Source organism: Rutilus rutilus, assembly GCF_951802725.1.
Source record: "Rutilus rutilus genome assembly, chromosome: 17".
Lineage (NCBI taxonomy): Eukaryota > Metazoa > Chordata > Actinopteri > Cypriniformes > Leuciscidae > Rutilus > Rutilus rutilus.
This window is the reverse complement of record NC_140230.1, coordinates 3,680,232-3,707,001: the sequence shown is the minus strand read 5'-3', so window position 1 is coordinate 3,707,001 and position 26,770 is coordinate 3,680,232. Positions and strand designations below refer to the sequence as shown.

General features: G+C 36.5%; 1 protein-coding gene across 1 annotated transcript in view; it reads right to left on the bottom strand.

Moving 5' to 3' along the window:
- The window catches only part of hace1 (HECT domain and ankyrin repeat containing E3 ubiquitin protein ligase 1), a 39,281-nt gene extending 12,857 nt beyond the window's left edge, over nucleotides 1–26,424 (bottom strand). The window contains exons 1-16 of the mRNA XM_084435270.1: nucleotides 26,103–26,424; nucleotides 24,941–24,995; nucleotides 24,685–24,774; nucleotides 21,824–21,928; nucleotides 21,535–21,610; nucleotides 20,280–20,411; nucleotides 20,115–20,197; nucleotides 17,522–17,618; nucleotides 15,773–15,874; nucleotides 14,868–14,974; nucleotides 14,624–14,774; nucleotides 10,746–11,053; nucleotides 8,755–8,823; nucleotides 7,994–8,081; nucleotides 5,698–5,809; nucleotides 5,508–5,605 (exon numbers count right to left, since the gene is read on the bottom strand). Coding sequence (XP_084291396.1) covers nucleotides 5,508–5,605; nucleotides 5,698–5,809; nucleotides 7,994–8,081; nucleotides 8,755–8,823; nucleotides 10,746–11,053; nucleotides 14,624–14,774; nucleotides 14,868–14,974; nucleotides 15,773–15,874; nucleotides 17,522–17,618; nucleotides 20,115–20,197; nucleotides 20,280–20,411; nucleotides 21,535–21,610; nucleotides 21,824–21,928; nucleotides 24,685–24,774; nucleotides 24,941–24,995; nucleotides 26,103–26,193 — 1,764 coding nt within the window. The 5' untranslated portion in view covers nucleotides 26,194–26,424. The remainder of the gene's footprint in view (nucleotides 1–5,507; nucleotides 5,606–5,697; nucleotides 5,810–7,993; nucleotides 8,082–8,754; nucleotides 8,824–10,745; nucleotides 11,054–14,623; nucleotides 14,775–14,867; nucleotides 14,975–15,772; nucleotides 15,875–17,521; nucleotides 17,619–20,114; nucleotides 20,198–20,279; nucleotides 20,412–21,534; nucleotides 21,611–21,823; nucleotides 21,929–24,684; nucleotides 24,775–24,940; nucleotides 24,996–26,102) is intronic.
- Nucleotides 26,425–26,770: the final 346 nt, after the last annotated feature.

Here is a 26,770-nt window from a genome sequence, read left to right as displayed (position 1 = left end):
TCATGAACGGGTAAACGGAGTTATGGTTAGGTCACACGCTGCCTGGATGGAGAAGGGAGAGAAGTGTACAGCACACTTTTTACGGTTACATCAAAGAAATTCTGTTAAAAAGAATATCATGAGTTTATACAGAAATGATGTCTTAGTTACAAATCAACAAGAAATATTGCAGGAAGAATGTGAATATTTTAAAACTCTATATTCTAATGATGCAATATTGGAGTCGTTAAATGGTGTGACTGAGCAATATTTCCCTTTGAAAAATGTCTCTGTGCTTTCTACTTCGCAGCAATTAAGCTGTGAAGGCGAAATAACAGAGCAGGAGTTATTGGAGGCAATTAATTCATTTTCATCTGGTAAATCTCCTGGTATCGATGGAATTCCTATTGAGATGTATAAGATTTTTTTTACAGAAATTAAAAAACCCTTATTAGAATCCTTCAACTATTCATTTCAACAAGGTATTTTATCTAATTCACAAAGAGAGGGAGTTATCTCAATACTCTTAAAACAAAATCCTGATGGGAAATATAAAGATCCAAAATGGTTAAAAAATTGGCGTCCATTGACCCTGCTCTGTTGTGATACTCGTATTCTATCTAAATGTATTGCTTTAAGAATAAAAAATATAATTGGAGATGTTATAAACAACAATCAAGTAGGTTTTATTAAGGGGAGATTTATTGGAGATAACTTGAGACAAATACTGGACACTATACATTTTTATGGGAACCATCAGGAACCTGGATTATTGTTTATTGCTGATTTTGAAAAGGCGTTTGATAAAGTTCAATGGAAGTTCATAAAACAATGTCTTATCTTTTTTAATTTTGGGAAAAACTTAATACAGTGGTTTGAAACTCTTTATAATCAACCAGTTAGTCGAGTGATTAATAACGGTCATATATCAGACACATTTTTATTAATGCAAGGAGTCCGTCAAGGGTGTCCTTTGTCACCGTATCTCTTTATTTTATGTATTGAAATTCTGGCTATTAAAATTAGGAACAATCCAGATATATCAGGTCTATTTCCAAACGGTAAAGAGATTAAGTTAACAATGTATGCTGATGATGCAGTCTTTTTTATAAAACCAACACAATCAACTTTGGAAGGACTAATAAGGGAATTAAATACGTTTTCAAAAATATCTGGTTTGAAACCTAATTTTGCGAAATGTAACATTTTGAGAATTGGGACATTAAAAGACACAAATTTTATTTTAAACAGTTCCGTTCCTGTTAAATGGATTAATGGAGACGTTAATTTATTAGGGATTTATCTACCTGACAACTTTAAAGAAATTGTTAAATTCAATTATGAGAGAAGGATGGAAAAAGCAGATAGAATTTTACAACCTTGGAGGGGGAACTCTCTGACAATTCAAGGAAAAGTAACTCTGATTAATACATTAGTAATTCCACAATTTGCCCACTTACTAATGCTTCTTCCTTCACCTAGTATGAAGTTCTTCAAACATTTTGAACAAAAAATTTTCAAATTTATATGGAACAATAAACCAGATAAAATTAAAAGGCAGTATTTATATAATTCTTATGATAACGGCGGACTGAATTTGAAAAATCTTCGAATGATGGATTGTTCCTTGAAAGCCTCCTGGGTTGCTAAAATTTATCACAACAAACAATGGATCATAAGCCAGAGATTATATTCAGCCTTTTCCTTTTTCTCGAATAATATATTTCCTTTTTATCAATTAAAAGCAATACATATTGATAAAATATTTCAAAATAGTTTAAAAGAGTTATCACCTTTCTTCAAGGATGCACTGAAAGCTTGGTTGAATTTCCAGTACCACCCTCCAGATACAATTCAAGATATTCAGACACAGTTGTTATGGATGAATTCAAATATTACGGTTGGAGACAAGCCATTGTTGTGGGAGGAATGTGTCAAAAATGGGTTAATTTTTGTCAATGATCTTTTAGATTTATCTGGAGATTTTATTTCTTATGAAAACTTGAGAAATTTTTTTAGCATTTCTCTCAATCAGTTACAATTCAACCAGCTGATTTCTGCAATTCCTAAAACTTGGAAAGTGAAACTGCAAAATGAAAAGAAGAATAAATTAATGGTTTGTCTCCCACCAATAAGATGCCTTAAATGGTTGTCTGGTGTAAAGATAAATAAAATAATATATATTTGGAATTTAAATATCACGGGCACTGCACTTTTTCCACACAGAACCTGCCTGTTTTGGGAAAATGAATTTAATGATCCAATTTTGTGGAAAGATTATTTTAGAACAATTTATAGAACTACAATCGATTCATATTCCAGAATATTTCAACTTAAAATCTTTTATAATATTGTTGCAACAAAAAAATCTCTGTTCAAATGGCAGATAGAAAAGGATCCCTGTTGTAGGTTCTGTGGGGATGAGGAGGAGGACCTGATGCATTTGTTTTATTTTTGCCCACATGTGGCTAGGTTTTGGGTCAGTATACAGTTATGGTTAAGGTCTATGGATATTGTTTTGCAAATCACACCTCAGAATATTTTGTTATGTGTCTTTGAGGGTAAATGCATACATTTTTTGAATATGATTATTTTGATGGGTAAAATTTTTATTTTTAAAGCTAAAACTTTATCAAATTTATGTATAAAACACTTTAAGAATAGAGTGTGTTATCAATATATGCTAGAAACAATTATTGCAACAAATAATAATAGAATAACTGAGCATGAAAATAAATGGAATGTCTGCTTATTTGAGTTAGAGATATAAATATTAGGCGTTCGTTTTTTTTGTTGTTTTTTTTTTTTTTTTTTTAAAGGTGCTGTTAAAAACAGCTGCTGTTGGTGTTATGGCATAATTGTTTTGCTAATTCTATTGTGATTTTTGTTTATTGATTTTTTGACCAGTAGTATTGATTTATTTTATTTTTCATTATTAATTTTGTTTGCTTTGTGCTTCCTTTTATTTTGCTTTCTTGTCATGTGTGGATGATTGGGGTTGTGGTATGAATGCATGGGGAGGTAGGTGGGGGGTTTGAAGCTTGTCTTGTTATTTTACTTGTAATAATAAAAAAAAAAAAAAAAAAAAAAAAAAAAAAAAAAGAAGATATTTTGAAGAATGTTGGTAACCAAGCAGTCGATGAACCCCAGTGATCTCCATGATGGAAGTCAATGGTGCCACATTCAAAATATCTTCTTTTGTGTTTAGAACAAAGAAACAGGTTTGGAACAACTTGACGGCGAGTTTTAAAATATATTAACCCTTTAGAACCGGCTGTGTCGTCGCCGACGAGCTGTATTCATTTTACCGTAACTCTTCAACCGTTTGCACTATCAAAACCATTCAAATGGCCCCTGACAGTAGACAACATGCGCTTTTCTGCAATAAACGGCTTATTACGGTAATTTCATGCTTTCCGTCAGCAAATGACAGCAGCTCTCTGGCAGAGCGGGAAGGAAGGATTTGAACAGAGAGATTCATAATTCGCGCAGCAGTGTTTTGGATTGCATAAAATAATAAAAGAAACGAACAAATACATGGCGAAAGAAGCGGTAGACAGCAGAAGAGGGGATTGGGATGATTTTTAATGAAAAATGGGAGGCGGATAGCGTTACTCTTTTCACGCATGTAGTGTGTGCATGTGTATGTGTGCATGCCTAGTATGAATGCATGCATTTGTATGTGTGCGTCTATGAAAAATAAGTGTCCTAAATGAAAACGGTGCAACCCAAGACTTGTATATATGTATTATAGTTCATTTTTCAAGTAAAAGTGTTAGTTTCTTTCGTTCGTGATTTTTTTTTTTTTCTAAATAAAAATCTGTACATTTATTCTAGTTTTTTTTTTTTTTTATCATTTTTATTTAAATTCTATTTACAAACTCACCACACACAATAATGGTCAATAACTGTAATTAGTTGAAAGCTAATCTTTTTCTGAAAAAGATGACACCTTGCACACGAAGATAGCACATTGTTTTAGAATTTTACAGTCAAAAAAATCAAAATATGTGAAAAACACCTATTTTAGCTTCAGGTTCTAAAGGGTTAATATTAAATGATGAGAGAATTAAAAAAAAATTGGGCCGAACTATCAACCAATCTGATGTGCATGATCCGAATGAAATTTTGATGGGATAGGAAGGGTGGTGTAGACCATAGGAGGAAAAATGATTAGGCAAACACTTGAATCCGACTATCTTTTCAAACGGACACATTGCTCAAGCGCAGTGCGGTGATGTGTATATTTACATACATTTTACATCTTACGAACATGTCTATGTTTATTTGCATCCAGTGGAGGAGACAGAATATTTACTAAATATTGGCTATAAAGCTCTTGCTGTTGTATTTTTGTTGTTGCCATTATGATACTTTTACCACTCTGCATTGTGCCAAACAACACCACTTAACTGTGGTACGATCAGTGTAACGAGGCCTCGTTTGGTTTGTGGTTTACTCTCTTTTGACAGGGCTGCATGTCTGAGAGTAGGGCTGGGTATTGACACAAATTTCACAATTCGATTCGATTTCGATTCACAAGCTTGCAATTCGATTCAATTTCGATTACGATTCGTTTCAATATTGATCATTTTGGATATCATTGCAAATTTTCTCAAGGAAAACAAATCTCTTAACTATTATTGTAAACTATGGGGGTCAGTTGTAGCCTATAGGCTTCATTAGCCTACTAATATATTGGTAAAAATGAACTGATTTGTATAAAAAGACTTAAAATACACTTTTATTTATTTTTATAATAATAAAGGTATATGAAATTATATAAAAATGTAAATGGTGGCCGTCATAAAAACTTGCCAGATTTATTCAAACATGCATTAAATATTGAAGAACATTAAAAATGATAATGAATATGTAATATGGTGCATATATTTAACAAAATGCTCCCCTCTAGAGTACATTTTTCTAGCTGACTAACGAGTTTGTGGTCACTGGATGTGGTTTTTCTGAGGTAAATGTGACGTTACATGACATTGTTTACAAGCTGTTTTACTGACGTCTTTCCACGGTTGAAACACTGAGTGATTCCATGTCACATGATACGGACTTCGATAAGTTGTACTCTATCTTTTAACACACTTTCAGACGCTCATTCATGGTTATTTCGCGCTGTAACTGGTGTTATTAAGGCGGAGGAGAAGATCATGTGCTTCTCTTGAGCTGAGCCAGAGCGATCTCACGCCACAGCGACAAAACGCTATTTATGTTTATGAATTTCGTAAGAAAATGGATGTAATTTCTGTAAATGTAAATCTGAGACTTTGTTTCATATCAATAGTAACAACGCACAAAGATCGTTGTGATTTATTGGATGGGATGCGCTACAATGTTCCATTCATTCATCAACTGAAAAGAGGATGACTAATCGATTCTTGGGATTTAAGAATCAATATCGTTTCGTAAAAATGAGAATCGATTAAAATCGAGAAATCGATATCTGAATATCTGATACCCAGCCCTATCTGAAAGTGCCAAAAGATATTCCTGGGTGACATGAACAAGCTTACCATTCCCTCTTCACCGTGGAACCGCACAGCAATGCCTTGTTTGAGTTTCTCGTTGGAGGACTTCGACACAACCTCACAGCTGCTGCGGAATATAGAGTCTGAAAGAAGAAGAAGATGAAAACATGAATCAAGGAAGTGGAGACAGAAATATGAAGGATCCTTTTAACAGATAATGTGGAAATTCTTCTACCTCTGTGAACAAGAAGAATATCATTTTCATTAACCGGCCGGTGAACCATATCTGAGTCGGGCTGTCCGGCCAGAAGATGTTCATAAAACCACTCACACCTGTCTTTAAACGGCTGAGGAAGAGAGATACACAAAGACCCGTTAAACACAATGACGATCATTACGTCTAGATGTCACAGATGAAGTCTTAGGCCAGAAACAACTGAACACAAGGATGCAAGTGCAGACCTGAACACTTGAACAATACAATGCAAGCACACAGCAGGTCAAACTAGTGCTACACCATATATCCTTTTAGCGTCGGTATCGCGACTACGAAGAGTCACGTGATCGCAGGATGTGCCATGTCAAGAACAGGGATCGTAGCTAATCTGTACGGACCAGGCACCTCGGTTCCAAACGCACATGATTCTTGGATTAATCGCAGAGTTTAACCATCACAGAGTGAAAGTTCATCATTTTCATGCATTTTAGGTCCTGTCAGTTTAAACATTCAAGTGCTTTTAAAGCATTCACACACACAGAGCAGCACGCAAACACCGAATCATGTTCTGTTTCTCGTCTATTTGTAATTGAATGGACACGCAGAAGCAAACTTATGATAAAAATGCCCGTCTCGGTGAGTATCCTCACGGTCGCTTATGGCTCACACGAACAAACAATTGAGAAAGAAAACTGATGCGTATCATTATCTTGGATCCGTGCATTCGGTCTTAAAGTGACAGCAGCCTAATAAACCTGTTGCTGTCTGTGTCATTATTGTTAATCGAAGAACTAAATACAAAGCAGGGCTGGGCGATACGATACGATACGATACGATACGATATGGACGATACTGGATGTTAGCCTAGTACTATTAACTGCATCATGAAATGTGGGATATACATATTGAATTGTATTATATTATTAATGTAGACAATGTATTAAAGGACTAATGGAATATAATTACAGTATTTAATCATGTATTTAGGCTACTGTTTTTCATACAAATACCATATAAACCATAAAGTTACATTTTGCCATGACAGTGAGGTGCTATAGGCTATGCCTGGTTTTATCTGTGGTTATCGTGATCTAAGTGCATGATACTGGATGACTAATGGTTAAGTTTAATAAAACTCAAACAGTCAGAATATTACATTTTAACAAATAAAAATTTGCACAAACTAAGAAATTAATTTTCCAATAAAGATATTTATTTTGTTAAGGAAAAATGACAAATGGTTGAATGTTGTAGCTCAGATTTGTGAAATGTTCACCAGTTTGGCAAGTGTTTATCATGATATGTTCTGACAGTAAAGAGTAGTTTAAAACCACAATTAATGATATCGATATCGACTGATTTAAAACAATTATCATGATTTTTTTTTGTTTTTGCCATATCGCCAAGCCCTATACAAGTCAAGTCAAGTCGCCTTCTTTTATATAGCACTTTTTACAATACAGATTGTTTCAAAGCAGCTTTACAGAGATTATTGGAAATTAATGCAACAAAGATTGTTTTGGATGTACAGCAGATCTAGAGGAAAGTCATTGTCCAGCTTAAGTAGGTTTTGACTGATTCATTTCTGTTGTAAAAATCTTTATTTATTAACTTAACCGCTGACATGAGACCATTTTCAACTGAAAGCAGAAACCTTTAATGCGTTCTGGCCGTTCATTTACACGACAATAGCGTTTTGGTGGCCTGAGAACGCACACTTTGAAGTAGGTTTCATAGTGCAAGTTTTGGAGAACGGGTTTTGAAAGCGATACCGTTATCATCTCCGTGTAAACTTCAAAAACGTGAATCTGTGAAGATTCTGTGAAGCTTTCTTTACAAAGTGACATTGCCTATTACTTGTCTGGCCTGCATAATACAGCGTTTTTAGTCGTTTCCACGGATCCGTGTGAACGGGAATCATTTTGATAACGTTTTCAGAGGAAAAAACTTTTGTCGTGAAACAAAAAAACTTTGAACAAAAAGAAAATCACTTTTGTAGCTGTAACTAAGATTAATTATATTTAATTTATACAGAGAAGACTATGCAGTGTTATTTAACATTTGATTATTCAATTTCTGTCCCTGAATACTGTCTTCCCTGAAAAACATAAAGCTCTTTATTTCATTTGTATCTTTGTTCTATTGTATTCATCTATGCTTGTAATTTGTTTATTTTCTATGCAGATTCACTCCAGCTACAAAATCACCTCAATCATTCTAGATGGATTAATTATTTCCAAATAGAGCTTTATTCAAATCATCTCCTTTTCCCTAAAGTTGTTCAGTGCCCAGTTTCAGGATTCATCATGCTTACCTGGCCTTTGATAATATGCATGAAGCGAGACATGAGTTCAGGACATTCCAGCAGGAAGTGGAAGTGGTTGAAGATAATTTTGGGATTCCTGAGAATAATGAAAGAGCAATTGTAAGAAAGTGTTTTAAAAGTATAGGGCTACACATATGCACACCGCTAGCCATAAAGGTATAGTTCACCTGAAAATTTAACTCTGCCATATCCAGGCATATATAGTAAAGTGTAATTTATTCCTGTGATCAAAGCTGAATTTTCAGCATCATTCCTCCAGTCTTCAGTGTCACATGATCCTTCAGAAATCATTCTAATATGAGGATTTGATACTCAAGAAACATTAATGATTATTTTCAGTGTTGAAAACAGTTGAGCTGCTTCAGATTTTTGTGGAAACTGATGAACTTTAATAAATAGAAAGACCAAAAAGAACAACATTTATTTGAAATAGAATCTTCTTTATCATTATAAATGTCTTTAAATGTCACTGATCAACTGAATGTGTCCTTGATGAATAAAATGTATAATTTCTTAAAAAAAAAAAAGAAATCTTCCACCCCAAACTTTTGAAAGTCGTGTCGACTAGTTTTATGATATTGCTTTTGTGATTGTTTAGAGCTTGGCAGATGCTGTCACTATGAACATTCATTGTATAGAAAAAGAGATGCATGAAGATTATTTAAAATGTTCTTTTTTTTTCCTCATTAAACTATTCTTTAATAAGCAGTATAACAGATTTATAAATGTATTATATGTTCTTGGCTTACCTCGTCACAAAACACTTGAGTACTTCATCATGTTTACAGACAAACTCGATGAATCGAGGAGAGGTCATGCTAGATATCAGAGAAGGAGAAAGAGTATGCAGGGTCTCAGACTTGGCCATGAGAGTACATAAATTATGCATTAATTAAAGAGCGATTGAACAATCTAATAACATTATCATTAGAGAAGCGGCGGTGCTGTCAGGTGACGATTAAACCATATTATGAAACAATTCATAACGTAATAACTGCACATAATGTAATAAGCATTTCATTATTAATGCAATAACATTTTCATAATGTAATAACGCAATAAAATCTTGAGTTCAGAATTTAATAACCATCTTTCATATTATGTAATAGGTTATTGTATGAGACATTTATTACATCATGAACACACTGTAGCAAATAATGCAACCACAGTTCACAGTTGTTTACAATATAATTGTCTTTCAATATAATAAATTTGATCACAAAATGGGCTACATTGTGAACTCAACATTTTTGATAAATATTGTAAAAATGTTGTGCTTATGACATATTTCATCATTATAAGTCATAATAACCCAGAAACACATTTTTTTTAAAGAAATTATAAGTTTTTTAATCCTTTTTGAGATATAGTCATATAAATGGTTGTCATATAAACTTGTTTATATTCTACCAAATTGTATAATGCATTTATAATTCAAGTGATATGATTCTATACAGAGTTGATTTTCATTTCTCTAAATAATGAATGGACTAATGAACTAAAGACATTATTGACCAAATCATTAGGTGAAAGCTCTTCACAGGCTGTTATACTGATTATTTGGGTTATGTAAATAAAAGTAATGCACAGTAATAATAATAATAGTGTGAATATTTGAATCTGGTGCCTTTCACAGGTTAAGACTGGATTTAGATAAAAAAATGTACTGTTAGGGAATACTAATACCTTTTTATGTTTAATAAAAAAAAATATATAATAATAATAATAATAATAATAATAGTATGAATATTTAAATCGCATGCATTCTGTAGGTAGTTACAGACTGGATTTAGATTTAAAAATGTTCTGTAATGGAATAATATTTTTTTCTGTTTAAAAAAAGCTAAAACAATTATGAAAAATATGACGTTTTTGCCGAGATTATACTTTAATACATTTCTCATAAAGTAAAATTTGTTTTTTCATTATGAGCTCAATATTTTATTAAAAATGATTACATTATGAGTTGGTACATTTCTCAGTTCTCCTGTCTTCCCCATTAACTTTACTTATTCTACACTTTTGAAGCATTTAGGTCCACGTATAAAGTTCACATGTAAATGCGAGATGTTGACGGTTCTTTTGTCCAAAGCCTACAGTGTATTCAAGATATACATTTTGTCAGTATGTGTGTTTTCCTGCTGGATATCGAACGCATGGACATGTTATCCCTTTCAAACAAGCCATTTTCTGCGGTTTATTTTTTGATCAAATGGTCTGTGTGGACTGTGGGAAGAAACTTTGAGGTGAAGTTTCATGTGTGAAAATTATTCTTCATGCTTCATCACAACCATTCTCTCACAATTTTAACCCTGATGAATCTTGACATTGTCATCCTGGAATATGGCCATGATGTGTGTTCCTACATGGTTGTTTAACCTGACAACATGACCTTTACTCTGTGTCACATTAAAGGAAGCTGTGCTTCTATATTTCACGGCCAAATCCAGGTTACAATAGATTGATAAACAACTAAAAACCTTAATAATATGCTTCAGATTAATTTTAAATAAAACTGATTCTAGACTGACTTTGTTTAAACCCCTTTCAAGGGTGTCAGAATACATTTAAGGACTAGAAATATTACAGGACAAAAACAAATGTTCCAGATATTTTCTGTGAGTGAACCGTGTGGTATCAAGTGTAAAACACTTGCTCCCAGCACGATTATCATTACAGAATATACAGCTTTTATACATTGGTTTTATGTGGACTGGTTTGAGTTTGAGGTCAGTCTTACCCATGAGGCATCTGACAGGAACAGCACATGTAGAAGGCCTGGATCACGGCGCTCAGGCGATTGGCTATCATCGAGATGACGTCCTGACCGTCGGCATAACCCTCTGGTGTCTTCATCACGGAGTTGGCGTCCAGTAACAGTGGGGCACTTTCACTGGATCCCGAGGGGTCGACCTCCTGCTTTTTCAGGAAAAGTGAGGCGATGTCATTTCCTGAGGATGAGGTTGATGCGTCTGTACTCTCTTTCTCCAGCTCAGTGGAGATGAGGACCAGCCATTCATCAAGAGAGTGCCATAACAGCTCCAGAGGCTAGACAGAAACACAAGAGAACGTCACTTCAACACAAGACCAGAGAAATCATGTTCCTCTGTGCAGCGTTCAACATTAGGGCCAGGTGATATATTGAATATTTATAAAACTGTTAGTTCTAGTCCTTGATTCTGATGGTCAATAGCTGTGTTTTATTCACGATAAAACCAGAGACGGTCTTATATTAGGGAGATGCGAGGGTCTGTATCTCTTACCATTGGAGAAATTGTAACGGCTAACTTGGATCACATGAGGCACCTCAGCCAATGGTGTAATGATAGTGCCCGAAGTTCAAACTTTTATGACAGTGTGCTCCAGCTTACATTAATCAGTTTCATGTGGATTGTTACCGGTCTGACCGGCGTTAGCTTCGATATAGCCGAAGCAAGTCGATCACAGGAATGTAGGAAGTATGGCAGGGCGACACAGCATACGTTCCCTTCTCAGGGAACTAGGGTTACAGTCGTAACCTGAGACGTTCCCTTTGTGGACATATGTGTCCAGAGCTCAGCTTTTCCTGGTCCTGAGTAGTAAAAGGAGGAGGACAGAAAGCTTGCAACACGATAGGCCTTGGTAAATTGGTCGGCACTTCAGGGATGTAGCCCTGCTTAGGGTAAAGAAATGCTGCTTAGGTGTGAATTCAAGGCAGGTGGGAGAAACCGGAAACTGATTCCAGGGGCTCGAAGGGAGCCACAGATAGGCCTTCTAGGACTATAGCAAGGTCCCAAGCCGGAACCCGGGTACGAGTTGAAGGCCTCAGCCTCAAAGTTCCACGGAGGAAACAAATAATCAGAGGGTTTCTCCCCAGAGATGCATTAGTCACACAGGGAACGTGGTAAGCCACAATGGCCGCCATGTAAACTTTAAGGGTGGAAGGAGATAACCCTGCTGAAAATCGATCTTGCAAGAACTCAAGCCAATACCAATTGGGCAGTTAACTGGATCCCACAGATGCTGACTGCACCAAGAAACGAAAACCTTCCATTTCAGACCATATAATATCCTTGTGGCTGGAGCTCTAGAGTGAAGCATGGTCTCCACAACATCGGTTGACAGACCAGCATCTATGAATTGGGCCCACTCAGAGGCCAAACCCACAGGTTCCATATTTCTGGACGGGGGTGAAGGATTGTGCCCTCCGCCTGAGATGGAAGGTCTCTCCTGATCAGAATCTCCAAGGGAGAGCCGTCGAGGAGAGAGATCAGGTCCGTGAACCAGGATCGGCTCGGCCAGCGTGGTGCTACCAGCAGTAGGCTTAATCCACCCCGGTGGACTCTTTCCAGAACTCCAGGGAGCAGAGCAATTGGGGGAAATGCGTACAGATGCAGCCTCGGCCACGTCTGTACCATAGAGGGAAAACCAGAGTGGACAGTATGTTGTGTTCTGAGACGCAAACAGATCGACTTCTGCTTGACAATAAACTTCCCATATATACTCCACCACCTCGGGGTGGAGTCTCCAATCCCCTGGCCTCAGCCCCTGTCTCCACAGGATGTCTGCTCCTATATTTTGGTACCCCGAAATATACACTGCTCTCAGGGAGAGTATCTTCCCTAGGGACCACAGGAGGATCTGGTGCGCCAGTTTGCATAGTGGACACGAGCGCAGACCCCCCTGGTGATTTATGTAAGACAGACCTTGAGCTGAGCGGCCTTCCATTACCGCTCCCCAGCCAGTGAGGGAAGCATCTGCCCTCATCTGAGAGCGCAACTCAATTGCAAAGAGCTCCCAACACTAGACCCTGGGATAGGAACCAAAGTCTCCTCCATATAATCAAGGCGCGGAGACACCACCTTGTGATCTTGATCGTACAAAGTGGGTTTCCCCTCGGGGAGAACCCTTTGGTCCTGAGCCACCACTGCAAAGGTCGCATGTACAGCAGGGTATCACATTGGACGCCGCTGCCATGAGGCTTGAGGCATGACTGGTGACTCTTTCGTGGCTGTGAGGATAGCAGCTACACGAGCGGGCGATAGGACGGCCCGCATCGTGACCGAATCCCAGACAACACCAAGGAAAGTGGTTCTCTGTACTGGAGAAAGCACACTCTTCTTGGCATTGAGTCTCAACCCCAATTTTTGCATGTGTGCGAGGACGACATCTCGATGCCGAACCGCAACTTGCTCCGACTCCGCTGGAATGAGCCAGTCGTCGATATAGTTCAGAATGAGTATGCCCTGCAGCCTGAGCGGGGACAGAGCTGCATCTACGCACTTCCTGAACGTGCGGGGTGATAGAGCTAGATTGAATGGAAGCACCCGATATTGGTATTCTTTGCTCAGGAACTTCCTGTGCTGAGGGAGGATGGAGACATGGAAGTATGCATATTTTAGATCTATCGTGACAAACCAGTGCTCAGACCTGATTTGAGTCACGATCTGTTTGAGTGTCAACATCTTGAATTTGAGTTTCTTGACTGTATGATTCAACTGATGAAGATCTAGTATAGGACGCAACCCCCCATCGTTTTTTGAAACAATGAAGTTGTTTGGGGCCTTCAGGGACGATGCTGAACCAGGGGCCATATAGCTGGCTAATGTCTGTTCAGCCCTGGGCATCGTCCCATAGCTGTATTCTTTCAACCCCCATATATCGGAATAAATATGTACTTGGGGGCTGAAAAGTCAGGATGAATACGGCTCATTCCATGATCTGGGCAGCTCACTGTGCAGAGCAGGAAAAAAATGGAAGGCCCTGTGATGGAGGTGAAAACATTAGTTTGTGACAGAAAGCGATCGTCTAATTTGCTTTTGGGACGAGCACTTTGTTTCTCGGTCGGCCAGTCATAGCATGCTCCGCTCCCAAACGCACAACACACAAATCATGTGTATCCCCATGTTAAATAACGTGGACAGGGAGAATCACACAATTTGAATGACTGCATTTGTTTCACCATGAAATACTGAGTGAACAGACAATACAACAGTAAATATGACAGACAGTTTCAACATAGAGCGCTTGCTGAGGCACAGAAGCTAACGGAGGTCAGACCGGATGTGATTATCCTTTCCTGGTCGTGACGTCATCCGCCCATGATGTTCACTCTCGCCATTGGACTAGTTGACATACGTGCTTCAGACGCAATCACGAAGGGGCGTTCCCAAAGCGTCGTCGACGCAGCGCGAGTTCCCTCGAAAGGGAACTACATTTAAGATTACACTAAACTTTATTGTATTTAATACGTATTTAATTAAATATTTAAATTTTTATTAAATAAAATATGTATTTTTTACCATCATTCATTAAAAAGCGTTATATAATCATCATCAGGCACACAGTAGTTGACACAACAGTTCATGTTTTATTTTAATTAAACAACATAAAATATAACAATATTTGTAATTAAATTAATAATTTTGTCTTTATTCATTATTATGAATTTGGGAAGATGGTTGGCTCATGTTGCGTTCCCAAATGCAAATGATAAGCGACTCAAACACACAGAGTAGCATTTACTGCGAATCGAAAGTGAAAATGAAAAAGGCTTTGGTGAAACAGAACATTAATTTATTTAAGCATCTGAACATTGGCATTGAATTAAGATTTGTTTGCAATGTAATGCCCACTGACCTTGAACACCTGGCTACGGGGCGTCTTGTTTCCATTGTAGCACATGTCACTCCCGTTGTTTGGGGAGGACGGTCCCAGGCAGAACACATGACAGAAGATCCGGATAATCCGGAGAAAACTCTTTGTTTGGACCTCAAAGTTACTGGACAAGCTGAATGGAAACAGAGTGAGAAACTGATTTGAGTAAAGGAAGGTCTAAATAAGAAGAGGAATTTCTTGAAAATTGTGGATAACGCAGATGCACCTCAGCAGTTTATGTCCATTTGTGGTGGCCACGTCAGCCAAGCTGGTCAGGATCCTTTGGTAGTTGGAGTCGTTTTGCTGAGAAACATATTCTAGAACCTGCCGTAGCTTAGAAATAATGGTAACACTTTACAATAAGGTTCAACTAATAATTAACTGCACTTCTATAGCATTTATTCATCTTTGTTTAAATTAATTTCAACATTTACTAATACATTATTAAAATCAAAAGTTGTATATCTTAACATTAGTTAATGCACTATGAACTAACATGAACAAACAATGAACAGCTGTATTTTTTATTAACTAACATTAACAAAGATGAACAAATACAGTAACAAACGTATTGCTCATGTTAGTTAATATATTAACTAATGTTAACAAATTAACCATATGTGACCCTGGACCACAAAACCAGTCTTATGTGTAATTTTTTTTAAATTGAGATTTATACATCATCTGAAAGCTGAATACATAATCTTTCCATTGATGTATGGTTTGTTAGGATAGGACAATATTTGGCCAAGATACAACTATTTGTAAATATGGAATCTGAGGGTACAGAAAAAACGAAATATTGAGAAAAATCGCCTTTAAAGTTGTCCATTTCTATTGGCGATTGTGCTGCATCCATTCACAAAAATTAATGTTTTATATATTTAAGCTGGGAAATTTACTAAATATCTTCATGGAACATGATCTTTACTTAATATCCTAATGATTTTTGGCATAAAAGAAAAATCTATCATTTTGACCCATACAATGTTTTGTTGGCTATTGCCACAAATATACCCGTGCAACATAAGACTGGTTTTGTGATCCAGGGTCACATATTGTAAAGTGTTACCAAAGTTATATTCAACATGTAAAAAGGCATTTAGGTACATAAACGTATGAAGGGCATACCATGTTTTCTTTCATGTCGTCATTCTGGGTCATCTGTATCAGCGTCTGGAAGAGTCTGCTGTGGTGCTGGATGAGAATCTCACACGTTTCACCATAACCACCCTACATTTAGATACACACGAGCTTTAGTGTCCTGCATATGAGTACCGGAGTTATTATCGTTAGCTAAAACTAAAACTAGGGGTGTAACGAGGATGTAAACAATATGAATCAAAAAGTTAGTTTTATCCAAGACTCAGCTTACTGTATTTATAAGATATAATTTACGCCAAAATGTAAATTCTGTCATCATGTGCTCACTCTCATGTCAAGATTTTCGTTCAACTTACAAACACACATGAAGATATCTTTTATGAAGCCTGAGAGATTTCTGTCCCTCCATTTAAAGCCCATTCCTCTAAAACTTAAAAGATCCCCAAAATATTTCATAAAGGCATCGTAAAAATAATCAATCGAGTGGTCTAATCTAAATCCAAGTCTTCATAAGAGACACGACGGCTTTATATGATGTATAGATTCACAACGACACACAGACTGCAGTAAACACGGACATTCACATGCATGCGTGACGCAAAAACAACATGAGAGTGAGTACAGAGTACAGAGTTTAGTGACAATACTAAATAAAACTACTTTATGAACAATGTATAATAATGCAATGGGGGAATATTTGTGGGTCATGATAATCAAATAATAATAATCTTATTTTCATAATATAAGTAATAATAATAAAAACCTCTCTTCTTTATTCTGGCTTAAAATATCGCAATAGTATCGTATCGTGAGTTCAGTCTCATGATCTGTATCAAATCGTGACATGAGTATATCGTCACACAGCGCTAACAAAAACTATTAAACACATTAAGACATTATTTCACTATAAACTGATAATAAACATTTGTTGAAAAACTTAAACTAAAATTAGAAATGTTGCCTTGGAAATAAATAATAAGTTTAAGATGAAACACTAAAACTGTTACCTGGAAATAAAAACTAAAACTGAAATAAAACTAAATGAAACTCCAGTAAAGAAAGCATTTACATTCGCCACAGAAGTAATAACATCTCTGCGAGATCTAGTGAGAAGCATTCACATTTCTCCGTTATTAACCGTAGATCTCTATTAGATCAAACAGCGCTGACATTGAAACCAGGAGAAACACTGTGCCATGAATGAACTAGTTATAGGCTTTAAGTCCCCAGATCAGCAACATTCACCATGGATTTACCGTAGTAACACTAACTGTAACCATGGACGTTCGGCAGGAATAGTGAAATGCTTTCAAGTACGTCACACGTCTTTTTCCAGCACTTCAAAACTCAAATATTATCATATAATGTTATTTTTAATGTGATGACCAAAACATTATTTGTTCATCCTTCAAAGATTACCCACATTTATAAATCTAAAAGTTTCAAGATGCAGGAAAACTCACACTTCTTTAAAAATGAAGTAAAAATCAAGGACATTTCTCTGACATTTCTTTATTTTTACTGTATCGAAAACGTATTGAACCGTGACGCCACTGTGTCGTATCCAAGCGAACCGTGAATTGTGTGAACCATTACACCCCTAATATATATATATATATATATATATATATATATATATATATATATATATATAAACAAATTAAATGACAAAAGCACATAACAAAATCACAAAAAATTAAACAAAACTAAAAATGTAAAATGTAAATGTAAGATGTGAATGAAGCTGTAGTGAAGCTGCAGTAGGAGTGTGTTCACCTGCACACACAGGTCCAGTGGCGTGACCCCGTTCTTGTCGGACAGATACTTGGCTCCCCTGAGCAGCAGAATCTGGGCCGTGTCCCTCTGACCGTGACTATAACACAAAGACAAAAGCTTGACAACTGCACAATATCAATATCTTCCTTCCATGCCAACAAGTTTCGATCCCTCCTCATTTTTCTATGATGTTTTGCACTTTGTTCACTGCAAGTAAACAAAGAAGTTCTTATCTTGAGTGTAAAATGAACATGGCAGATTTGGGCGCAACAAAAATAGTTACAACTTACACACTCCGAAATATTTTTGCATTGCACCGTTTATGTTTTAAGTTTAACATGAAACATATAAACGTAATAATTTACGGAAGCTTCTGATCAGGAGTAATGGTTGGAATAAAACAGCAGATTGACTGAACTCCATAAATAAGCTCTTCTTTTTAATTCTTTAGCCATAAAAGAATATTTTGGGGATATTTGGGGATATTTAATTTAATTAATCAATCAACAATACTATTGATCAGCATTACCAAACGTGGACGTTTTCCACTAGAAACAAACATTGATGTATTATTTTAATTTAATACTGTGAAGCTGCTTTGATACAATCTGTATTGTGAAAAGCGCTATATAAATAAACTTGACTTGACCATAAACTGTATGATAAAGCTGACACTTACTCATTTTAAGAGAGAGAACATTATGTGAATAAATGTGAATAAATGAAAAGCGGACCCGAACCCGTCCTAAACAGCGTGCCGCTGACAGTATGCGTGACAAATAAACTCAGTCATAATAAATAAGTGTAATTTCTCATATTTTTGTACCAGTATTTATTTATTGATGCTTAAAAATGTAAAATACCATTTCTGAATGTTATTTGCATGTAAAACTACCAACTACCTTGTAACCAATCAGATCAACGTGTGAGGCATGAAGAATTTGAGGCATGAAGAATTTGAAGGAAAAAAACATTTAAATATGTAATTTTGGTGATCAAAGATGAGTTTTAAGGAATACAATCATTGACTACAGGGGGACTTATTTTTACGGATAGTTATATGAGGCAAATCAGCAGAAATTCACAGCATTTCAACAACTTCTGCTCACGTATTTGAAGGCTGCTATTGGATTATTGAGGGTAAATGTCATATTATGCGACTTACGGAGAGCTTACAACCTACTAGCTATGTTCTGCCTTGAACGTACACGGTACATTTGTTTGCTAGCTAGTTGTTACAAAGTCTCTAGTGTGGATTTTACAAATCGTGCCATGTTGCACAGCATTCCTATCTCTCTGTTTTTATTAACGACATCATCAGCGATTAGTCGACTCAGATGAAACAGATGCGTATGGTTCATTTACAATACACGAGATTCACAAAAGCTGCGAGCGAGTTATGAAATTAGGCACAGAGCAGACCCAGAATTCATGTTTTAAAACCGATCATCCGTAGGTTTAATTGCTCTTTCTAATTATGTGTTGTGAGGCATGTTAGTGTTGATCACATCATCATCAGCCTTGAGTGGACTGATATCAGTAATCAAAACAAGAGACGGATGAGTGCTGTTGCTCGGCAACCAAAGCAACGTTTCCTTATCAGGGTGATTCTTATTAGTCTGTCATTACAGCAAAGGAAGCTCAAATCTCTTGTTATTCTCATTAAACTCACAAGAAAGCCCCGTGTTAAAAGGTTATATACAGGAAAGAAATGTGTTCAAACCCCTAATTACCCTAATTATGTTTCTTGTGCGGTCAGAAAACTGTCCAGATTCAGTCACTGAAAGGAAGTTGATTTCTTAAAGGGGTCCTTTTCACAAGATGTACAATAAGTGTCTGATGTGAGTGTGTATGTGAAGTTTTAGCTCAAAATACCCCACAACATTTTTTGTTGTTAACATTGTCACTTTTTGAGGGTGAGCAAAAACATGCCTTTTTGTGTGTGTCCCTTTAAATGCAAATGAGCTGCTTCTCCCGGCACAGAAGGCGAGCTTCAAAAGCTTGTGTGTGTGTGTGTGTGTGTGTGTGTGTGTGTGTGTTAGCAGCTCTGATTACCTCACAGACAGGCTCTGAACATTTTAAAAACTTTGGGCCTTTTAATGTTCAAACCGGAGTCAGACAAAGATGGAGAGACTCAAAAAGAAGTGACAACATGTAGAAGCAACAGGACGTTTCTGAATGGTTAGTTGATGAATTTATGTAGCTGATGTGGAGTTAACTATCTTCTAGTCATTAATTAGCATATTCTGTCATGATAATCTATAAATCGCGTTCCCGGGGGCGAGGTGTATGCAAATTTTAGGAAGAAGCTCATTGTAGTCTCTACCAGCCGTTTGTTGTAGTCCTTAAACAGCGATTTCTGTGAGAGAATAATATCTCCCTTTGCTTTGAGCTTTGAGCGTTGTAACTTTGCAGATGTTGTTTATGCTCAAACAGCAACATTACACACTAACTAAAGTTAGAAAAGTGAAATCATAATCAACCACCCCTTTAAGGGCCACATTCGACCTGTTGACCGTGTGTGCCACTTTCAGGCCGGAGTGAAACAGACCGTAATCATGGTAAACGCTGGTAGTTGTGTGAATATGATCACCTGCAGGCGAAATAGAGAGGAGTCGCTCCAGACACATTGGGCCTGTTGATGTCCGCTCCACTGTCCAGAAGACACTGCACTGTCTGTGGGAAACAGCATTAGTACCATTAGTAAAAGGACTCTTAGTTCTAGTGTGCAACTGTGGTAGACAGACAGTTTTCGTACCGTCTTGTGTCCGTTCTGGCAGGCCACATGCAAGGCCGTCTGGCCCATGGCGTCCTCCACGTCCACATTAGACACGTGCTGGACCAGGTCATGAAGAAGCTCGGTCCTGCCATTCACTGCCAGCCAATGAATCTAAACGCACGAGAGGAAGAACTTAATATCAGTAAATAATATTATAGGGTCATTCCGTGCCAACTCAACCAGAGGGTTGCCAGCTAAACATTTTGATTATTACTTTTTTTTTCTTTTTTTTTTTGTGAAAGAAATACATAAATTACAAAATATTAAATGTCATGGATGTATATACTGAGTAACCCACTGTTTTGTAGAGGAGAGGGTCAACAGAGATTTGGCGCCAGATTACAGCCGGGGTAAAAATAACTCTAGAAAGATGCAAACATTTTGAATTCTAATGCTATTCGAATTTTGGCTTTCATCACTATTTCTGTTTGTGTTTCTTCAGAAAAAAATATAAACAAACATAAACATTTAAGGGGAAATATCTGAACTTTGACACGGAATGACACAATATTGGTTACTAAAACACACATACACACACACATATACATATATATATATATATATATATATATATATATATTCATTTGTTAACATTAGTTAATGTATTAACTAACTTGAACTAACAATGAGAAATACATTTGTTACAGTGTGCATTAATCTTTGTTAGTTAATAAAAATGCAGCTGTTCATTGTTTGTTCATGTTAGTTCACAGAGCATTAATTAATGTTAACAAATACAACTTCTGATTTTAACAATTTATTAGTAAATGTTGAAATTAATATGAACTAAGATTAATAAATGCTGTAGAAGTGCAGTTCATTCTTAGTTCATGTTACCTAATGTAGTTAATAATAAACCTTATTGCAAAGTGTTGCCATATCTATATATATATATATATATATATATATATATATATATATATATATACACAGTTTACACATATACAATATTGCACATATTAAAACTATAAAAATGTTATGATATAAACCCTAAAATGTAGTTTTTTATATATATTTTAATTATATATTACAATTATATATGAAATATATTAATTGTCAGAAAGTGAAGGAGTGAGGATAGTAATAATCATATATATATATATTTTTTTTTAATAATATTTGAATTCTATATTACAATTCTATATCTGAAGGAGTGAGGATAATAATAATACTATTTGTTGTTGTCATTGTTGTTATTTCAGTCTCAACTGTGCAGATTTATCATCATACTCACAGCAGTGAGACCTTCATTATTGCAGATATTAACATCAGCATTGAACTCTAACAGTCTGCCCATACACTTCTTCTGTCTGTGAAAAGAGAAGACAACATGGAGAAAAAACATCATGGGTCTCAACGTAAATGTATTAAAAATGACTGATCAGTTACCACTTTCTGCATGCAATACACACAAATGCTCAGGCTATATACAACAATCTCGAAGGGATTAATAGTAATGCATGTGAACTGCTCTGCTTCCAGCAGGAGGCAGAACCGCAGGAGTTTATTAACCCTTCGTTTACCCGTTTCTTGCAGCCAGATGCAGAGGTGTGCAGCCGGAGATATCCTGATAGTTCGGATTCGCTCCACGCTTTAACAGCAGGACGAGACACTCTACTGATCCACAACTGAAACAAGAGCAACAACAAATAAAAGAACATATTCAATCTGGGTGATTAGAGAACAGTAACACTACTGGAAACCGCTTAAAGAGGACCTATTATGCCCCGTTTTGTAATGTAGATGTAATATAAGTCTCAGAGTCCCCAGAATGCGTCTGTGAAGCTTCAGCTCAAAATCCCCCACAGATCATTTATTATAGCATGTTGTAAATGCCCATTTTTGAGCCAAAGCCAAAACAAGCTGTTTTCGTGCATGTATCTTTAAATGCAAATGAGCCATCATCAAAGATTAACCATCATAGAGTGGACGTTTATCATTTTCATGTGCTTTTAAGTCCTGTCAGTTCAAGCATCAAGCCCAAGAAGCAAGGGCGAAATTGTCAATCACACATTGTGGGGGACAGCTGTGTACTTGGTACCTCTAGCGGGGTCCGGGGGCATGCTCCCCCGGAAGAAAATTTTGTACATTTTAAAGGTAAATTCATTAATCTGGTGCACTTTGAGTCACCCGAATCCACTGTTAAAAATAAATAATCCACCCGCAAACCGCCCGAACCTATGATATTCTCTGATTTAGATATCTGCATCTGATCATCACATTACAATTATTCAAATTCTTAGTGTTAAGCATGATGATATGGTAACATATCACACTGACATGCTGATTTAAAATGAACATTTATTTAAAATAAAAGTTCTTCTTTTGGCAAAATTATATTTCCTTAATAGCCTAAACAGAGGCTTTACTCCCTTCAAACTTAAAATTGTCCATTTTTCATTACATCACTGTTTGAAAACACTCAGAATAGTTTTTTGTACCTTTATAAAGGGCATTTTCCCCCCTAATTTTATTAACTGTTTGCTCCATCTTTCATTTCAAATTCTTAAATTTGATAAATATATCCAATTAAAATAATAAGACACTAGGCTGTTACCAATCAAATTAAATAATTTACATTGAAAAATTATAACTGTATTAAATTAGATTATTTTAAATATTTTTATAACCGCAACAGAACCATCACGGTGGGGAAAGTGTATCTGACCATGTGACTGTCTGTCCGAGTTTTGTCGAGAGCCGGAGGCGGCACGAAATTTGACGGAGGCAGCCGCCTCATAATTCTCTATGCAGGAAAAACTCTGGCAATACCCATAAATGGAAACATAAATTTACAACTGTACTTCGGTTTCTCTGCGAGGACACCGCCGTCACCTGCCATATGAGATTTCACCATGTGAGACGACACCGCCGTCACCTGCTCTGTCAGATTTCGCGCTCCTAACTCTTCTTCTGTTTGGTTTTTCCTAACTCACTGATGGTGCACGAGCTACTAAAGGTATAGGGAAAACATGACATGGATTTCAGGAGAAATAGGTTTTGTTAATGTATAGTGTAAGGCCAGTCGAATGGATTTGGGAAATGGACCGGCCGGGATTTTATATTTTCGGAGCTGGAAAGAAAGACGTATTTGCAATCACATCGATATTGCCCGCATAATCATACAGTATGATCAAATATTGGGGGGGACAAATTGTCCTTCTTTGAATATTGGGGGGGACGTGTCCCCCTGTCCCCCCATAGAATTACGCCTATGCCAAGAAGACTGGAACTCGCTCGCACACACACAGAGCCGCGCAGACAGCACGTCAACACCGAGTTCAGTTCTCTTTCTAGTCTCTTTGTGCTTGAACGGACATGTGCATTATTACATTGGGTCTGTGCATTCGCCTTACATTTATGCATTTGGCAGATGACTCACATTGCATTTCAAGGTACACATTTACATTCTTATCAGTTCTTGCTTTCCCTGTGAATTGAACCCATGACCTTGGTGTTTGCAAGCGCCAACTCTCTACTGTTTGAGCTACAGGAAAGCCATAAAAGCCAGTCTTAAAGTGACAGCAGCCTAATGTACACACAACATAGAAAATCACTTTTGTAACTTTAACAAAGATAAACTGAACTAATTATTTAAATAAATTATTTTTATTTAATTTATACCGTGAAGACTATGCAGTGTTATTTTACATTTGATTATTCAATTTCTGAAATTACCTTAAAAACATAAAGCTCTTTATTTCACTTGTATCTTTGTTCTATTGTATTCATCTATGCTTTTAATGTGTTTGTTATTTTCTATGCAGATTCACTTCACCTACAAAATCACCTCAATCATTCCAGATCGATTCATTCTTTAAAAAAATAGAGCTATTCAAATCATCTGATGAAATTGTTTTCATATATCGCAGAAAATGTCAGTTTTTTCCAATTTCATGCAGCCGTACATATATGCTGTTAATATGAGTCAAACAACAAAAGAAAAACAGAAAATCTTTAGTAGCTTTAATAAGAATACATTTCTTCACTGAATGCCGCTTAAATGCTGTGGCGAGGAGATAAACATGGCGGACTGTGTACGGCTCAATGAGGGGCGGAGCTAAGCTAATAGGGCAGATCATGTGCCAGTTGTGGGCGGGGCCTAAGCATTTGTAACGTCACACTGGAACACATTCCTGAACGGCTCATTTTCAAACACTGTTTCAGATTTATGTGGAAAATAGCAAACGGAGCGGATGGATTTTTACCACAATAGTGTGGTTGTGTACACACACTGCAGACACATCATTTTGCATAATAGGCCCCCTTTAATGAAGAGCTTCAGAAAGACATATTTAAACAGTGGTGGCAGAACAGGGAATACAAAAGTGGTTAAGTCAATTCTGTAATTTTGTGAGAATGTGAAACAAACAAAATGACTTACTTGGCAGCAATGTGTAGAAGGCTTCTTTTAACACGTCCAAAGGCGTAGTTGACATCAAACTTTGAGTTCAAAAGCAATTCAGAAACTGACCTATAAGCATAAAAAAAGGATATTTTAAATTAAAAAAATGGCAATAAACAGTCATAGTTTTAGCATTCATTAGTGTGGCCCAAGAGAGTTTAATTGTGTTCTAGGTTGTTGCATTCTCACCGTAGTCAGGAGAAAAACACATCGGACTAACGAGAGAGACACGCACCTGTGCTGGTCAGCCATGACCATGGGCATGAGTGTGTACACCGCCGTTTCACTGTCTGCAAGAACGGAAAGACAGTTATTATTGTAATTGATTTAATAATTTTCTGTTTCTGTCAAACAAAGACCGACCCAACATGGAGCACTTGGAAGATGGAATATAAATATAAAACACATCAGGGTAGTGCTGCACTATATATAATTTATGTATTAAAATAACGAGAATATACTGAGAATCGCCATCAACAACAAAGACAAAATGTGTCCAGATGCATTAGAGAGTTGTGAGAGCCAGTCTACAATTAAGGGCACATTTCATTGATGTCCATTGGTGATAATGATATTTTTAAAACACTTTTTCAAAAATTAAGGGAATACATTTTAAAACTTCAAACATATTGTATGCAGTGCTCACTATTGTGTCTGTTTGTTTGAAATTGCCTTCATGTCCCTTAAAGTAAAGTGAGTGGGTCAGAATGATCTATATTCTTATATACGTTTACTGTTTTTGTGTCTTAGTTTGATTTTAAATTGAATTTAGGAACATCATATAATGTTATTTTCTACTGTAGTGGACATTTTGAACACATATAAGTGTCTCTCTTTAATATTTTATCTACAATAACCAATTGTCAAGGAGTATATTAACTGATCATCAAATTTGTTAGGTATGTTGTAATGATTTACAATATTTTTATGATTTCAGGTCAAATATATATTGAGATTTGAGGTTAACCTCATTAAGAGAATAACATGTGGTTGGCCAGACCAGGCCTGGCATTGAGATCATGCTAACTTCAAAGAGATTTGTCAACTATGCTGTTATCGCTCAACTATTTGCCCTGCAGAGCAACTCTCAGATAACATAATGTGTGACTGTCATAGCCTATATTAAATTGTGAATAACTAGAATGGTTCTTCTCCTATCCTTTCACTGTATATTTTTTCTTCTTTATCATTTAATTTTGGGGTAAACTATATCCTGACCTGAGAATAATACACCTTTAGGTGTTTGGTAGTAATTGACCATATTTGGATAAACCCGAATGAATGTGTCCTTCCCGGAAGCAGAGATGATTACAACATATCCACGGTCGCCTTGACAACGTCAGAAGTCTTCATAAATTGGAATGTTTGTGAATAGAATGTAATGCGTGACGTCTCACCCTCGGGGAGTTCCACGGTCCTCGCGCGACGCAGGGAACGCGTCAGTCGATTCAGCTGTACATTAAAATGCTCCATCGCCCGTTCCATCATATGAGACGAACAACACGGAAATCAGCTCATCGAACTCTTATTCTCTCTCTCTTCCTCTCTGAAAAGCCAACGCCTCGATCTCTTCCATCGGCTGTCGGCGGATGCGCTGTGTTCACGACTCATTCCACCGCACAATATCCCTCCATCGCTCTATGATTCATTTTGGGACAATATTTCCTCATGGTGTCTTTCTTCCTGTTATCATTGCAATGCATTAAGGGAAGTGTAGTCTTGCTCGGGACAGGCACGCATGTAGACGTAAGGGGTCAACGACGTGACGCCGTTCCATTAATCAGTCTTTAAGCGATTCATTCATTCATTTATTCTTTCTTTATTTAGGTTTCTTTCTGACTTAAATATTATAAAACAGTTAATATTCGCAACTTAAAGGTATTTAATCCATTTGTATGCATCACAGTACAGTGTTGTGATGTTAGTAATTTCCAGTTTTTCCGGAAGATTTGATTATTATTACTCTGAAAAGAAGTTTAAAAATATAAGATGGGGCCTTAAGAACAATCTGCATTTACTCCACTCTCTCACGCCATGAAACATGACGAACTGTGTGACGTATCAT